Source organism: Cydia amplana, chromosome 1 (assembly GCF_948474715.1).
Source record: "Cydia amplana chromosome 1, ilCydAmpl1.1, whole genome shotgun sequence".
In the NCBI taxonomy this organism is placed as follows: domain Eukaryota; kingdom Metazoa; phylum Arthropoda; class Insecta; order Lepidoptera; family Tortricidae; genus Cydia; species Cydia amplana.
Genome location: NC_086069.1, coordinates 29,363,391 through 29,381,641, shown reverse-complemented (window position 1 = coordinate 29,381,641; position 18,251 = coordinate 29,363,391). Strand labels below are relative to the sequence as shown.

Here is an 18,251-nt window from a genome sequence, read left to right as displayed (position 1 = left end):
TTAGATAACAAATATTCCCTATTAACATTTTACAAGAAAAGTAGTTTGGCACAAATATATTCTCAAAACCGAACTAAAATTTATATGAATTAACAACGTGTTATTTGAAAAAAATAAATGTCCGATTTGCCAGACGTCAAATATCTTGCCGTTACTTGCCGATACCCACTAAAGTGTTAAACTTTTCATATGAAACCTCGGGGTGAAAAGGTATATCCATATTAAGCTTAGGCACCGAAGTCCCGTGAAATGGCACTACCAATTCCGATCACTGACTATGATGGAGTTATGGGTGAATTGCGGAATTAGCCGACATTTTGAAGTAGTCACAATTACCCCAATACACAGCCGTATGTCCACTCTTAAGCATCTTATGCAACGATAATGTTAAAATTATGTTCCAAGCATGCAAGCAATTCCCTAATCTAATATTTACCATGCTAAGGGAACTAGATTATAGAATCTTGATATTTTTTTATTATTCAACATTTAAAATATTTTAGTGGTAGCTACTGGGAATTATTTACATGTTTTACCAGTAGTAACTAGGTACGGTAATCTAGAAGTATTTGGTTTAAGTGAATACTAGTACTGTAAAGTCTATATGTACTTTGATTTTGAAGACAATCGCACGGACGTCACTCTTGCACATATTTGTCAGACAATCTAAGATATTTTAATACATTTTTATAAATCTTCCAGACACGTTGTTAAAGCAGGTGCAGCACTTGTCGCCTCAAAAAGATTACTTTGTATAATTGGATTGTGTTATGCTGAAAGCAGCCGCGTCTTATGTATAATGCACTCGCATTGGCTGTTTTCTGCATAATGCATTCCTATTGGATTTCAAAATGTGGATTGTTTTCGCGAAAAATAACATTCTTGACCTCATTAAATTCACCCTATTCACATTCAGTTACCTACCTATTATTGAAGCGGCACTCAATCTGTTATGTAAGCAGTCTAGGTGATCGATCAAAAATGTCTAAACAACTCCAACCCTCTTTGTCTTAATAATGATAAGTGTTAAGTAAACACATTGTACTACTCGTATCTACAAACCGATCAACATTAATTCAGTCAGAAAAGTCTTTTTGATGATATAGGAGGCAAAGGAGCAGACCAATCGCTTGGTGGTAAGCAATAACCATCACCCACTAACACCTAGAGGGAGTGCAAGTGCGGCAATGCACCTTTAAGATGGAAGTACGCTCTTTTCCTGAAGGTTTGAAAGTTTTACAAGTCCGGAAATATCACGGGCACAAGTCATTCCACAGTTTAGCAATTCCGCGGTTTTCCTATGGTCTGTCAACCATTTATACAAGCAAATTTTAATGATAATATACAATTTCGTCAACAAATCGTTTAGTCCACCCGGCCTTTAAAGATGTGCTACATACATAATTAGAACATATAGAGCACTTTGCTCGTAAAACGATTCGCAGTTGAATCATCACAAAAATCTCTAAATGCACTCGAATTACATCAGCATTTTTCCCTCTTAAATAACAAGCAAAAAGCTTTAGGTGCGAAATAGTTTTCAACGGAGCTTTATTTGATTTAAAAAATAAGAGGCTTTTATGGGAGCTTAACTAGACAAGTGAAAGCTGTACAAGTGTAAACGTTTTGAGCGAGTGTTTTGTTTTAAGCCTCTTACAGTGAATACACGACTTTATTAGTACTTTCAAAATGGCGGAACGATTTAGTTAACTAGCATTAGTACTGTCGGTGTATATGAGGAGCGTATACGACTGGATGACGTGGGTAATCCTTTGAAGTATTTCAATGAAATATAATAGTTATTGGTTTCCTGCTACCCAAAGGTTGTCTGGAAGAGATCGCTTTTGAGCGATAAGACCGCCTGTTGTTACCTAATGTAATGTCTGTTCTTTCTCTGTATTCTTTTTCATCATGTGGTGCACAATAAAGAATATATTATTATTATTATAAATCGAAATCAAACATAATTATATTGACCAACGATTTCACATAATTATAATTTAAGAGAAGACAGCATTGATGCAAAATTGTAGCTTTTCTCTTTTATTATTACCTTTTAATCAAGTATAAATGGCTCGAAAAAATGACGCGGAAACTAAACTAAAATATTTGCATCTATCCTTGCAAACCTAAAGGTTAAATTTGGCTTAGTAAAAAAAAACACAGCAAAATGTCTAATTTTGATGTAACTTATTTTTATTTGTTAGGTATATCGTTACTCGCAATACTGTAGCAGTATAAAATAGCTAGTAATCTGATGAGCAAAATTTGAAACAAAAATATATTTTCAAGCATTTGAGATCGCGTGGTGCAGCAATGAAAACAAATTAAATAACACTACAAACAACAATTGCAGTTACTCGTATTCGTGGCAATAATTTCATTATTATTTACTTCGCGCCGTTACCATTCATAAAACCTGCATAATGTTGCCATTTTAAAGAAGCCAGTTTTTCCCATTTCCCCAGCCATAAAGGGTAGCGATTACTATTACAGTAACACCGATAAGGGCAATACTAATGTTCTTGAAGTCAAATATCGCGGCGCAATTTCCGGTGGTCGCTCGTGTATGCGAATGTGTCGCTGTTGGACTACTATTTGAGATGTGCTGAAGTCGTACAACTCGTTTGTGTTATAATCGAGTGTGCTCAGAGACCAAAAAAGTCAACGACGGCGTTACAAGAACAAGAGATTTCCTTTAGCAGGATTGGTCCTAAGGACCCAAGGATGGATTTAAGAAGTGGAGCCACCCAGATTTTTGATGTAAATTTTAGGGGGGGGGGTCTCAACTTTATCTTGATATCTACATCATTTTAGTTACCTACTAGGCCAAGTTTAGGCTGTAGCAAAAAGATGGATACCAATGTAACCTACTTCTTTTATTTGAATTTTGATATACTCATAAATCTACTTATATTAGCATGTCTTATCTGTTGACAAACAATTTAGAATTTAAATGAACTTTGCTTTATTTATTTTTTTAATATATGACGAGATTTGCCGCATTGACCTTATAAATACTTATAAGATTATTGCTTTGTTAGTACTGTACCGAGTTTTGATCCCGGGTACCCAAACCATCGGTTATTTGATGCACCAAATGCAATTTCGCCATTCATTGATGCCAAATTTGTCTCCGAGTTGACAATGCAAATGATTAGCCTGCATTATTCATGTTTAACGCAATTGTGTGATGCCGATACTGCTGTGAATCATTTTATGGTGATATATTACACATTTTAATTTCAAGCTGACATAATTATATTCACTTTTATGTATAATTAAGGTATCTTTAACTAACTAGAAGAGGCCGAGGTGAGTTGAAACAGAGAGGTACGTTGAAACAACGTTAATTTTGAGACTTCTAAAACTGTTAATCGAGCTGGAATAAAGACTTAGCCGCGTCTCACCGTCCACTGGTCCCTCAATATGCGTTCTTGCCTCAAGACTATAACAAATACCGCAAAATTGACGTTATCTCAACTTACCTCTGTTTTAACCCACCTTGGTCTCCGGCCCCTACTAGTACAATAAAACCGGCCAAGTGCGAGTCGGACTCGCGCACGGAGGGTTCCGCACCATCAACAAAAAATAGAGCAAAACAAGCAAAAAAACGGTCACCCATCCAAATACTGACCCCGTCACGAAATCACGTTTGTTGTATGGGAGCCCCACTTAAATCTTTATTTTATTCTGTTTTTAGTATTTGTTGTTACAGCGGTAACAGAGATACCATCATTTGTGAAAATATCAACTGCCTAGCTATCACGGTTCGTGAGATACAGCCTGGTGACAGACGGACGGACGGACAGCGAAGTCTTAGTAATAGGGTCCCGTTTTTTACCCTTTGAGTACGGAACCCTAAAAAACGGGTTATTTAACATGTATATTTAATTTTGTTTGTATGAGTTTACTATATGTCTGCTATTTTACTAATAAAATCCTTTTTTTTTCAGATGAACCGAGCAATACAGGTGAAGCCGGCGGACAGCGAAAATAGAGGAGGTAAATGTCTTTTAGTTATTTCCTTATTAAATAAATAAAATAGTAAATATTATAGAGGTACAATACGTATTTCATACCCATATTTTTACTAATTATCCGACTCCAATTATTTAACACGTGCCATTTAAACCAATTATTGATAAACTTACATGTAAAATACGATGTAGTTATTTAAGTAAGTAGGTATTTAAATTGTCAAAAAATATTTTTAGCTAAGAGATAGTATACCCATTACAAGCATACGGGTCCATATTGGGACGAGATACGACCCCAATTTCTTGCATAAACCATCACATACGAACGAAAAATAATAATGCCTAAGTATTGCTTTCAATGAAAAATCCAGTACTGGAAACTCAAGTTTCCAACTTGGCCAATGGGCCTCTAGTGCGGCATTTTTAGCCAGTGCCAAGCCTGACCCGGCCCACTGCTGCCAACCGGTGTGCCGCCCAAGCTGGCAGCATTCCATATAGATTTCTTGGCCCGCCCCGCTTTAGGATTAAACTTTTCTTGCAATTACTGGATTTGGATTGTTTTTTGGCTTGAAAACATTGTAACATAAGTACCACGCCGTGTTACGTCACAATAAAGAAGAAATGTATATTAAAAGTCGATAAATAGCTTGTGTGTAAATAGCTGTAATATAAGTGAACTATGTAATAAAACTAAATGAAAATTTAGAGAAAATCGGTGTGGCGACTGTACACCGATTTTCGCAGATATATCGATCAGATATATCGGAGCAGCCAAGGTGCTCACAAATATCTGAACACGCATCTATTGTCAAGGCGCTAGAGTCCGTGTTCAGATATTTTTGAGCACCTCCTATATATCTCCTCTCCTATATAGCTCCTATATATCTGATGGCGACGGTACATTTTCATTATGTTGGAACGGCTGTTATTATTCAGGATGTTAGGCAGCATATTTTTGTTTCATTGTTCTTTCAATACGATACCAGTAAGTGCTAGTATCGTACCCGTCTAAATATTACGTTTATTTACACTAAACAAAAAAATACAAGTGCTCTTGTGTTTTTTGTTTGATTTTTTTCTTGTTTTTAAAAAGTCTAACACCGCGTAAAAAATATACTTAAGTTCTCACTTAATATTAAACTTTTATAGAACCATAAATACTACCAGCACGAACGTAAACCGCTCTCAAGAGATATAACTTCGTTACATTATGTAACATTTACTAAAAGGCATGTTCAAATGAAATTATTAAGGTAGGGTACATCCTAATAAATTAATTACGCTGTACCCTTACGAATACTTTGGCAACCGACATATTTTCAAGGAACCCGTCCAGGGTTTTTTTGGATAACCGTGCAGAAAGGGTTTTCTTTCTGTTACATCGCATTTTGCCTTTTAATTTTTAGGGTAAAGCAGGGTATCGGGTGAAATACGTCCACTTCGAAATTTTCCTTTATTTAAGTTAGTTATGTGTTCGTAAAATAAATATATATTTTGGTTGTCTTCCAGTGCTTAATATGTATCTAAATTGATGATGATGTTTTGTTGTAAATTTAAAAAGCAAAATTTCTATAGTTGTGCATGAGATTCCAAATAACGCACTTTTTGCCACCAAGGTACTTTAATAAAATAGTCATATCTATTTTTGTTAAGCTATCAGTCAATGGTATATAGATACTTTTGAGTCTTTTGATACAATCATGGTCTCCGTTGACTCCATTTCACGCTGACTGTAGATTATAAACCACAATTATCTGACATAAATCAACACGCCACCCAAATCGAAAGCTAACATATGTACCCGTCTGATGATACGTCGATACTCGTGTTTACGAAACTGCACATATTTACGAAATACCCAGACAGTTATTACGAACGACTTACTGGCACGTCAAAGCAATTACTACTCGGCCGAATGGGCAATCGGCAGCTAGCCCTACCTACGTACGTACCTCCACTCTTTGTTTACTCTAGAGGCCGAGAGGCCAATGCGAATGTACATTTTGATATCTAAATAAATAAAGAGTATGGGATAATCTTACACAAATCTAACTACTGCCCGATTCGAACTTTAAGATACGTCAATTAATAGATCTAGAAACGATATGGATTAGATATGTCAGTGTCAAATATGACGTTTTTTTTTGTTATAATTCGCCCGTCCCTTTCGCTCGAGCCAATAAGGTAAACGGTCATCTTGAAACTTAAGTCATTGTCATTGTAAATAGAGGTGAGGTGAGGTGGTACCTTATGTAAGGTAAACGTACTAGTGCTCGACATGCTGATGCCCAATAGATGACACCCTGCTGTCACCTCTATTGACAATGACTTAAGTTTCAAGATGTCGTGTACTGGGACCGCGTCGAGCACCAGTACGTTTACCTTATATGTAGGTACCTACTAACAAATACGAGAGAAATTTACGCGCGAATAGCAAAATGACTTCAGTTAGATAAGAAAATTTATGTTCGAATTAGCCTCAGATGCCTTGATAATAATTCGTACCAATTTCTAGACGTTAATTGGTAAGAATCGTAACTGGAAATAATTGGTAGCTCGGCTTAGGCTTAAATTATTAAATTATTCGCACTTAGCCGGGCATGATAAATTAATGTTACCTACTATTTAACGATTTTTAAGACGCGTAGCGTAATGTATTCTTTTTTATAAGTATATATTTTACGATTTAATTTGTTTCTAAAAAAGGCCAATATGGATAATTCCGTCATAGGGACTATTCCGTCCATTAGCGTTTTTCTCAAACAACGAACAAAATTGATAAATTCATCGACAAAGCAGCGATTGCTTTTAGTTTCAGCAGTCAAAAGCAAATGAGTTTGTTTTCCTACGATTGAAAATCAAAGAAATATACGCTCGTGGACAGAATAATCCCTATGACGGAATTAGCCACATTGACCGTACCTATTTCTAAACAGCAGTATTTTTGTACCGGTTTTCGTACTTTACTATTTCGTGATTTGCGGTAAGCTATTATATTATATTACACCCCGAATATGTAGGTTGAAATTATTCAAGTTCGAACACGGCTGGATCGAGATTCAAGACGAAGGGTGAGAATGTAACTTTAAGGCGAAAGTGGAGGACCCGCGCGAAATCGCCATTTCATTCAATCGTAGTTCTCATTTTCCTCTGGATATTAACATTATTGAAAATATTCTAACACATTTTGTTGTAAATCAACCACAGCTATACCCCGCTATTATAAGCTTTAGAAGCATTAAAAAAATTGTATGAAATTTGTTTTTTGCTCTTAATTTTTACAATAATCCAAAAGTCGAAAAAAGTCAAACACAGGGGCGTAGCTATGGTCAATATACATCAAATTATATAAAAAAAATTACCATAATTTCAATATCCAGAGAGGAAAATGGGGACTGTGTTTGTATGGAGAAGCAGCCGTCCCTTTTCCTCTTAATAATTGAGTTGCGACTTTTTTTTAACCGTCACTTGCATGAATCATATCTAAACTTCAGTAAACGGCTTATTCCGCCATTTTGTTCATTTGAAGCATGATTAACATTGCGAAGCCAGCTCCGGGCTCTTTAATCGCCGGTTCCATTCCATTCGTTCCGTTTACAATTCGTTTCCATTTTTAACCTTAAGCTTCCCCACAATGAGTGCGCCTGGACATTTTGAGTTATTTATCGTTGCCGTTGAAATATTTTCATGAAATTTTAAGCTTTTTTTCTATGATTCAAAAGAGCTGAGAGAAGTTTAGATGATGAATGAATGTGCAATACTGAACAAAGGAATTATCATGCTATATTTTTGAAGCCCATATGTATGTCGTTATGTTACAAAGAACCCGAAATCTAGATCCATGAATATTTATGTACCATCAGCCGCAAAAGTGCATGCGACTTTATCAATGGATTCATTTATAATTTATCCACGGAATTTTGCAGCTCACTGTACCTATAGTTGACTTAGTTGACTGGTAAAGAATATTATATTGACATTCAAGTTTTTAATGATTTTTTATATACCTCTCTGTGTAAATTAAATTACTTGATAATAATGTTTAAATTACAGGTGCTCAAGTATTGAGTGAAATGTACAATTTAAGAGTCCATTTAAGATAACTTTGCACCGAATTGAACGGAACAAAGTAACAAGGGAGTGTCATTCAACGCAATATATTCGTAGACATTAGTTTATTTTTTAAATCTCTAATTTATAATGACATTTCCACACTTTGTCATTGCAGTGCCATGCCACAATTAGCTTGGTCCGACTCTAGAACCTACTAATACATTCTTTAGTTATAATTTTACATAAACATTTTCATAATTAGAACTCAATAACGCCGTCAAACCAAATGACAACGGCAAATATTCATTACTAAAATATAATCTATCGATTTCAATAATTCATAGTCGATGATGATCCTCGAATGCCATCCCTACCCCCGAGGGAAATCACTCAAACTTAAACATGGAACAAGATAGTGACGGGACCCGGTTATTACGCGTAGTTTGGATATCGATTGTACGAAACTCGCGTGACCGAATAGCCACGTGGCCGTGTAATTAAAATAAGTGTTTCGTGTAATAACTATGTCAGTGTTGTAACGAGCCCGTGTTTTTGTCTTAATGTATTGGATACTCTGACAATGTATTGATCGGATAATATCATACTTCCGATGTAAAATTCAAAGTTATAATCATCTTTTACTAGCAATGTACGCACGCTACAATGGTCATTAAACTTTCATTTGGCTCGATGTGTTGAGAGTTGAGACTGTTAAAGAATAATTCAGTTATTTTTTAACCTTTCCCTTTTTGCCTTTAGTTATTTTCTTTTGGGCGAGCGTTTTCAAGGAAGCTTCAAAAGAAAGCTTAGGTGCTCAGCCATAAATTTCTTCCTTAGCGTTGTTATAGTAACAGTAATTTCCGTCGAGTTTCCTGTTTTTTTAACTGATGTACTCATTTAGTCGACGTGTTTGGGATTCGTGAAGAATGTTCTTTGGTTTCAAGCATTTTTTAAATGAAAAGTAGTAATGAATCCATTATTTTGTTGCTATGTGATAAATATACTAAAGTGCTTTGGGTTTGCTTGAGAGCGGGATCATTTCGAAAATGGCAAATATCTATAGAACCTATTCACACTTTAGCAACACACGCTAATTTCCAAGGCATATTGCTTACTGCAGTAATTTCCAAGGCATATTGCTTACTGTTGCTACAGTAGAAAGTGCTTCAAGTTTAGTAAATTTTCGCCATATTCAAAATTATCTCGCTTCCGAAGTTAACCCGTACCTTATTTAATACTTTCCTTCAAGATTTAAGTTGAAATTCGTTTATTGATTATATCACTATGACCTATTAGTAGGTATATTATCAAAAACTGACTGTTAATATCGAAAGTGCTTTGGGTTTGCTTGAGAGCAGGGTCATTTTGAAAATGGCAAATATCTATAGAACCTATTCACATTTTAGCAACACTTACGCTAATTTCCAAGGCATATTGCTTACTGCAGTAGTTTCCAAGGCATATTGCTTACTGTTGCTACAGTAGAAAGTGCTTCAAGTTTAGTAGATTTTCGCCATATTCAAAATTATCCCGCTTCCGAAGTTAATCCGTACCCTTACTTAATATTTTCCTTCAAGATTTAAGTTGAAATTCGTTTATTGATTATATCACTATGACCTATTTACTAATAGGTCATATTAACAGTCAGTTTTTGATAATATTATACTTAATATTATCAAAAACTGACTGTTAATATCGATGGAAATACATACAGAGGATAAATCTCGTATATATTTAGTAAACTTTTATTACGATGGTCGATGTTATGCTGAAACATTGTATTAACACGACGGTAAATATGTTTTAATTTTCTCTTGTACAATCAACATTAGATATACCGAAGCATTAAAGGGGTTCACCAATATCTAAACGCCCCTATTGTCAAGGTGCTAGAGTGCGAGTTCAGATATTTTTGAGGACCTTGACCGCTCTGATATATATGATGGCGACCGTACATGCGAAATAACCCACAACACAAGCCTCATTGAGCTTACTGTGGGACTAGGTCGATCTGTGTCAAATGGTCCTATAGTATTGAATTATTTATTCAAACCTCAACATGTACCTACATTACCTACAACATACCTAAGAACCCAACCGATTACACTCAGATTGAGCGTCCAATCAGCCAGCACGCACATGCCACATCATCGACATTCTACATCGCCTCACTTATTATTCATCGATAGCCCGTCGTTACTCACATTAATAAGTCACAACACTGGCATTTGATGAGTCGTTTACTACTGAGGCATATTCTAATTTTACGATTAGATACGATGTTGACCTTAAGCTTAGAATAAATTAATTTTGACCTTGATGATTGACGATATATCAAGCTGATTGAATAGAGCGATATGCGCTGGAAATCATCTAGACATACTACTATATACTAAACCGCGTATAATTATAGGTACTTTAAAATTACCTCTTACGTTTTGAAGACAACATTGTCCTCTAGTCCTTTACCTGCGCGAGGTTTTCGAAGTACCCGCATTTGACGCTTATACGTTTACTAAAATAAGTAATATATAAAATCATTAATTTTTAAACCGGTTTTTGACATCTCGCGATTACTGATACCCTTGAGATACACTGCGAGTTGTAATCAAAACCATAACAAATAGAGAAATCAAAATCGGCCTCTCTATCTTGCATTAAATCGGAAACATGCGTATTACGACATTGTTGTCTGGATTTATGGTATATTTGAATGATGAATGCGGTTTTAGGCTTTTGACGACATTGTAAGTGTAAACGGGGAGTTTTATGGTTGACGGTTGTGGTTTAATAATAAACCTGGTAGAGGATGGGAGGTTATTCGTCATTTTAACTTTTTATCTTATACCTTTAAACGAGCAATTCTTGTTTATTTATTTATATGTAGGTAGGTATATATATTTTGGGGATCTCGGAAACGGCTCTAAAGATTTCGATTTGCTATATGGGGGTTTTCGGGGGCGAAATCTATCTAGCTAGGTCTTATCTATGGGAAAACGCTAATTTTTGTTTTTTATATGTTTTCCAAGCAAAGCTCGGTCGCCCAGATATTTACGTTGAATTGAAAGCAAATGAATCATAATCTTCATCAGGAAGCTAAATGGGGCTTAATTTCTGTTCCTCAATACTATTTTTTTAAATGAACCCTTTTTCTATAGACCACTAAACGCAACGCATGTTTAAAATAGAGTTTTCCACTCAACCAACTACCATGTCGTTTCGATCGTATCAACAATATTAATTTTCCACACACCTCCATGTTTACACTAAAATGTGTGTCAACAGCGGTTTGATTATGATTAGTGTGATTACGATCTTTATTAATACTGAGGGGCAGAGTTCGTGACGCCCACGAATGCATTTCGGTGGAATGAAATTCAGGAAATAAAAAAACAATAGGCTACATGACAAATTTTCATTTATGGTATCAACAATCAGGTTTGTTTTTAAGATCAAATGTCTCTATGGGACCCATTGCATTAAAGCAATACAAAAGTCAGAAATCATAGTCAAAGTTTGACAGTCGTACTTCACTCGCGAAACGCCCCGAACAAATCGCTATGTGAACATGACGTCAAGGTCACTGAGAGCGCATCTTGAAGTATGAACAAAACAAGAAAATTGCGTTTTTGTCGGTGAAATATTGCGTTTATGTATATAGTTGCCGTACAATCTTTTTTTTGGGTAAAATGTGAGGAATCGAATGGTATCCTTACTTATTTCGTTTTTGGAAGTTAAAAAAAAAACTTAAATTATGAAACTTTCAGATGCTGTAATTTTGTATCATTTCCATATATTTTTTCAATTTCCACAATATTGTGATTAATTGCTCATTTGCTATCGATTTTACTAGATTTTGTTATAAAATTCAACATGTGCCACCATCCCTATTACCTCAATACAATTAGATTAATCGATTTTAAATACTCCTCATAATAAATGGAATGAATGATGAATGATGTAATGTTCTAAAACAATAATTAATGTATTTATTAAAAACAAACTTTTACACGCCGAACCGAAAAATATGTTTGCATTCCTACCTACTGGTACAAAATGTTTTGTTACTACTTACACAAAAATCGGGACATTCTTTAGACTAATTAAATGCTTTCACGGTACAATAAACATATATGCGCGACAACTATTCGCAATCAATCAATCTGCATACCAACCCCATCAAACGTCATTCAAATTCACCGTCGGCGTAGCCATACCAGTACAAACACTCGCTGAAATTAGTGATATTTGTCAGTAAAATAGCGATGTTTGTGAGTAAAATAGAGTTAATTGCAACGCTGCAGTGTTCGAATTCTTTTGTTTAGAAATTTCGCGCCGACCGGCCGTGCGGTTGTCCGGTGGTATGTAGGGAGATGTGTTTCGTTGTAAATGGCTGATATTTAGGTACAGTTTTAACAACTTATGCAATATGTAACTAATAACATTAATAGAAAGCATAATATGAGTATTGTAGGTGAGTAGGTACAAATATGTAAAGTCTATTTTTTTATTCGGTAGACTGAAATGACTGTCATTTCAGTCTACCGAATAAAAAAATAGACTTTAATATGTAACACGTGTAAGTATTTAGAGAGTATAGACTAGCTAAGTCCAAAACTCACCCACGTCATGGGCCGTAAGGTGTACAATCATCTACCGCGGGAAATTGTAACAGCACAAAGTGTGACACTTTTTAAATCAAAACTTAAAAAATGGCTTCTGGAGCAGACGTTCTACGACCACAAGGAGCTATTTAATTAATTAATTATTTAAGGTAACAGAATACTGTAGTTACACACTGTAACCTATGTATTTTGACATGTAATTTTATATTATCAATAAATTATTATGATTATGATTATGATTTATGAGTATTTACCTTATACAATTTTTTATCTTTATTTTCAACACGAATAAAAAAATTGTAAATTGTTTATCACAAAATAGCAATGTTATTGAGTTTTTACAAAATATTTTTTTACATCCACAGTCAAACCTAAAACCCTGATTTACTATCACATTAAAAATCCCATCTTACTATATTATTATATATCACGCATAAACTTAATGGATTTAGATGAAATTTTGTCTGTAGACAAAACGATAATGAGTGAGACGTAATTTAGTCCAGAGATATTTCGAGTCTTTTGAGTGAGCGTGTTTCGCCTTTTAAATACCTACTTATGTATTATTAATATGTTTACCTTGGTCCTCGTTATGTTATTTTACTTGTTAATTAATTAGTATCTTAGTTACTTCCAAATTATCCTTATTAGATATATTTTGTATTGGCTTTGTTCACATATGTGGTTGCGATAGTGCGTAACCTTAGTAATAAGTAGTACCTGTTAGTTTAATATTATGTTACTACCTGTGAGTTCCTATAATTGGCTTCCTGTATCTACTAAAATTTCTATGTTAATGTCATAGCTGTTGGATCTCCAAAGAAATAAAATAAAATAAAATAAAAAATAATATTTATCACGGAGATCATCATTCCACGCAGACGAAATTGCGGCCAGAGGCTAGTTACGAGTACTCATAAATAAAAGGTAAACAAGATTTTCTTTATGAGTAACGAGTTACAAAAGCTTTTGTTTAAAAATCATAATAAACTAAATAAATAACAAAGTACAAAGTAATATAATCTGACCATGCTGCGTAATATGCTAAACATTCTTAACAAGTTTCTAAACGTATACAGAAATCCTTTGCACATTACGAGTAGGTTCTTTCATTACGAATACACAAGGGCTAGCCAGATTCTAATGAATCTATTTGAGCAAAACATACAACGGCATGATACAAGTGAATTCTGCTTCGTGAAACACAAGAAAATTAATTTTACACCAGACCGGTACAGTCGGTTGGGAAAGTAGCTAAGCAAATTCAGGTTGTCCGGCTTCCAGGCGTTGAGTGTATAGCAACGGGAACTGATTCTAATTTTAATATACGTCAAAAATGAGATCTAGTTACGATAGATCGATTGTCATTCATGGGTGCATTATGTTAATGCGTTGATTGAATAATACATAAATTTACTTGAATTGAATATGGATTGCATCTGTCAGTGTCAAAAGTGACGTTTTTCAAACAAAAACGTCATTTATGACACTTACATATCCGATCCATACCGTATCTTAAGCAAATTATTGACGTATCTTAAAGTTCGAATCAGGCCGAATGTGACTAATCATGCAATGCAATCTGCAGACGCTTATCCATAACCAAAACATTTAATACGAATATTTTAACCATAATTACAAGTACCTATTAAGGCCTTCGCTATCGCACTTACGCCCGTTTCGAATGGACGGACAGAGTTATTAAATAGCTGGGAACAATTAGCAGTCGGTGCACGTCTCCCGACGTTATTGCCTCGCTAAATTGTTATTTAAATTCAGTGCCGCGATGACAGTACGAAGAGTGATTTTAGTTTGCCATTTTGAGGAAATTTCTTTCATGGGATTTATATAGATACAGTTATATTATTGTAAAACCATGTCAGAGATTTAAGCTAGTTAGAAGGTTTAACTCACGTTATTTTTAGTCACTCGCGCGACATGTTTCGGCGAACTATCTCCATATCTGGGGGCACGACAGTGCCCCCGCCAAGTCGAGCAAAACAAAGAGGCACGTCCGTACCATCCTTTTCTCGAAGCGATTCAGGTCATTTTCGACGTCCTCTAATTTTGTGTTGGCTGAAGCTAGAACCCTGAATTTTCAGTAATATATAGGGCTTAACGTGCTTAAGATATATTCTCAAAAACATTCAATTTGAACTTGTAGTTTAAGAATTATTGTACGTCAAAGTTCCTTATTTTCGACACTGACACACTCACGATCATCATAATTCTAAGGTACTTCTAGCATACCCACAAGCTTCAAATTTTAAACATAAGTAGTTTTTAGCTTATCAAGCCATATAAAACCTAGAAATATTGCAATATCAGTCACGTTTTAAAGATCTAAGAACTGCATAAGTAAGTTTGTAATCCCATATAAATATATGCTATCAGTCATTATACGTATTACAAATTAAAGATATCGTATTGATACGGGTTTAACACCCCCTGGCACTGATTAAAATAACCGACTTGGTTTCACATTACATCTCAAAACTTTTTTGTAGTAGAAGCGTTGCGAGACTTGCACCTTTTTACATGTAATGTTTTTGATGGGATCTATATGTCTCCATTTTCAAGTACATACTACCTAACCAAGGTACGAAATGCAAATTTTAAATCTGCTACTCAAGTTAGACTTAAGTTTTAATTACTCTGGGCGATATGTACCATCGATATTAAACTTTCGTGAGACATATTTTAAACTGTTTAGACGGCAACGGTTTCACTCACTTGAATTTGTAGTCGCTATTGGCGACATGTTTCGGGCCCTTCGGGGGTCCTACTTCGGGCTCGAGTGCTCGCAGCGACTGCAACTCGTACCATGTAATTTTCTTTATACTTACCTTTTTCCATATATATCAACCCTCACTTTTAATACAAGTAATTTAACGCAAATTCAATAAATTTACCCAATCAGAGAGCTTAATTTTTCTACCGGACATCAAAAGGTTCCCGTTTAAACATTCCATCAGGTCGAACCCTTTTTAATGATATTATTTTATCGTACGTCTGATTCGACACATCAAAGTGGATGATAATTATACATTTGATATAATTATGTGTAAATATTACGTTATATTTGTACCGATCGCTTTGAGATTTTTTTTAATAAAAAGAAAGGTTATAAAAATTAGGTAAAAATTAATTTACTTTAGAACACCACATGATGTTTGCTTATATCAATAAATTATATTTTTCTTATACAAATAATACTTTAGCTAATAAACCAATATTAACGTATGACCGCAATTTGAACTTTTTTCTTTGAAACTTCAATTTAAATTTCATAGGGTTTGTATTTTATTATATTTGAAAGGTACACATTAGGGGCCCGATTCGGATTTTATAATAGATATCTATTAGACATAGCCAAGATACGATAACGATATGTTTAAGATCTAACCTGTCAAATTTGATATTTCCGCGATTCTGGAGATACTTTTGAACGATTTCCACAAGATATTACTTAGAGATCTAATTCACATCTAATAGATATCTAACACGATCTATCGTAAAAGTGACATTCTGCCGTATTCGAACTTCAAGATATTCACGAGAGACGACACGTACTAGATCCATTCTAGATACGTTATAGTTTAGATTTCAACTAGTTCTCTTTTGCAGCGCAATTCGGACAACCAATGTCACTTTTACGATAGATCGTGTTAGATATCTATTAGATGTGAATTAGATCTCTAAGTATTATCTTGTGGAAATCGTTCAAGAGTATCTCCAGAATCGCGAAAATGTCAAATTTGACAGGTTAGATCTGAAACATATCGTTATCGTATCTTGGCGATGTCTAAAAGATATCTTATAAATGTCTATTACAAAATTCGAATCGGGCGGGAACTAGTTCAAATCTAAACTATAACGTATCTAGAATGGATCTAGTACGTGTCGTCTCTTGTGAATATCTTGAAGTTCGAATAACAGTAAATCTTGTGGAGTAATTCAGAATTGTTTCGATTATTTGAATATGACCTTGAAGATTGCTCACGCTAATTGGTGCATGCAAAATGAAGTACGATTTGTGCGTGAGTTGCGCGCTAATCACCAAGACGATCGTTGAAATCGTATCAAAAATTAACAAATTGCTAACTTAGAATCGAACTCCAGAGAATAATAACAGTAATAAGTTTTATAAGAAAAAAAAAACACGTTTTAGTCAGTAAATAGTCAAAATGAATTATTTAGTATGTTGTAAAAATTATCTACGATAAATTGTTGTACGTTGCGACAAATAGTACTTCAAAATCTACATATTACACTACAAACTAACTTTTACCAACTATTACAAACGTCACTTTTGTAGTGTAATTGTTTTTAGTTAACGTAGCTTAGTTCCTGACAAAAGAACAATAGCAAGACTGTTGCTAAATTGTATACCTCTGGCGTAGCGGCGCTACGGCGTAGCGGCTCGTAGCAAAGTTTCGTAGCGCTACGAACACAACACAATGCTGCGAGGCTATTCTGAACGAGCCAAACATGATATATTATACAATATACCTTTATATTGGTACATGGCCCCTGCTTGTACGCGATGATAATTAAATAGGTAGCCATAAAATATGCGAATAACTAGCAAAATAATGTATTTAAAATATACAAGTGACCGTCAAAAATATTTTTTGATACACACTTTTATTGCTGACTGTACTTTCTCACCTTTACATGTCTAAAAAGTGCTTCTCGAGATCTTTCTAATAAGCCTAAATTCAATGTGTATGTTATTCCAATACAAATACAAATACAAATGCTTTATTCGTCGATCATAGGTGTACACAACATGATATTGCATATGGTGGTAAGAAATAAAAATTGTTCCACTATGTCGTACCCAAGGGCATACGAAATTACGTTTGATTGCTAATAGCAATTAGCATGCACCATGCACTAAATTAAGATTTACAGGCAGTGTTTGTATTTGTATTTGTAAAATGTCTACAAACATTTATCGTGACAGCTACTCCATATACTATCATAGGGACCATCATTCGACGCGAGTATAACGAATAACGAACCGATATAAATTAATCTGTTAAAAGTGTTATGGATATTTATTGAAAGTTTGGGCCCGGTTCGGATTTTGAAATAGACATCCATCTGTTAGATATCTTTTAGACATCTCCAAGATACGATAACGATATGTTTAAGATCTAACCTGTCAAATTTGACATTTGCGCGATTCTGGAGATACTCTTGAACGATTTCCACAAGATACGGCTTAGAGATCCAATTCACATCTAATAGATATCTAACTCTATCGAACGTAAAAGTGACATTGGTTGCCCGAATTGCACTGCAAACTAGTTGATATCTAAACTATAACGTATCTAGAATAAATAAATAAAATAAATAAATATTATAGGACATTCTTACACAGATTGACTAAGTCCCACAGTAAGCTCAAGAAGGCTTGTGTTGTGGGTACTCAGACAACGATATATATAATATACAAATACGTAAATACATAGAAAACAACCAAGACTCAGGAACAAATATCTGTGCTCATCACACAAATAAATGCCCTTACTGGGATTGGAACCCAGGACCGCGGCTTCACAGGCAGGCACTACCCACTAGGTAC

At 34.7% G+C, this 18,251-nt stretch overlaps 1 protein-coding gene across 11 annotated transcripts in view; it reads left to right on the top strand.

Moving 5' to 3' along the window:
• Positions 1-18,251, top strand: part of LOC134652179 (CUGBP Elav-like family member 4) — an 849,854-nt gene that overhangs the window by 622,136 nt on the left and 209,467 nt on the right. For all 11 annotated transcript variants that reach the window (XM_063507352.1, XM_063507400.1, XM_063507387.1 and 8 more), the window contains one exon: positions 3,957-4,005. In XM_063507352.1, the coding sequence (XP_063363422.1) occupies positions 3,957-4,005 (49 nt within the window). The remainder of the gene's footprint in view (positions 1-3,956; positions 4,006-18,251) is intronic.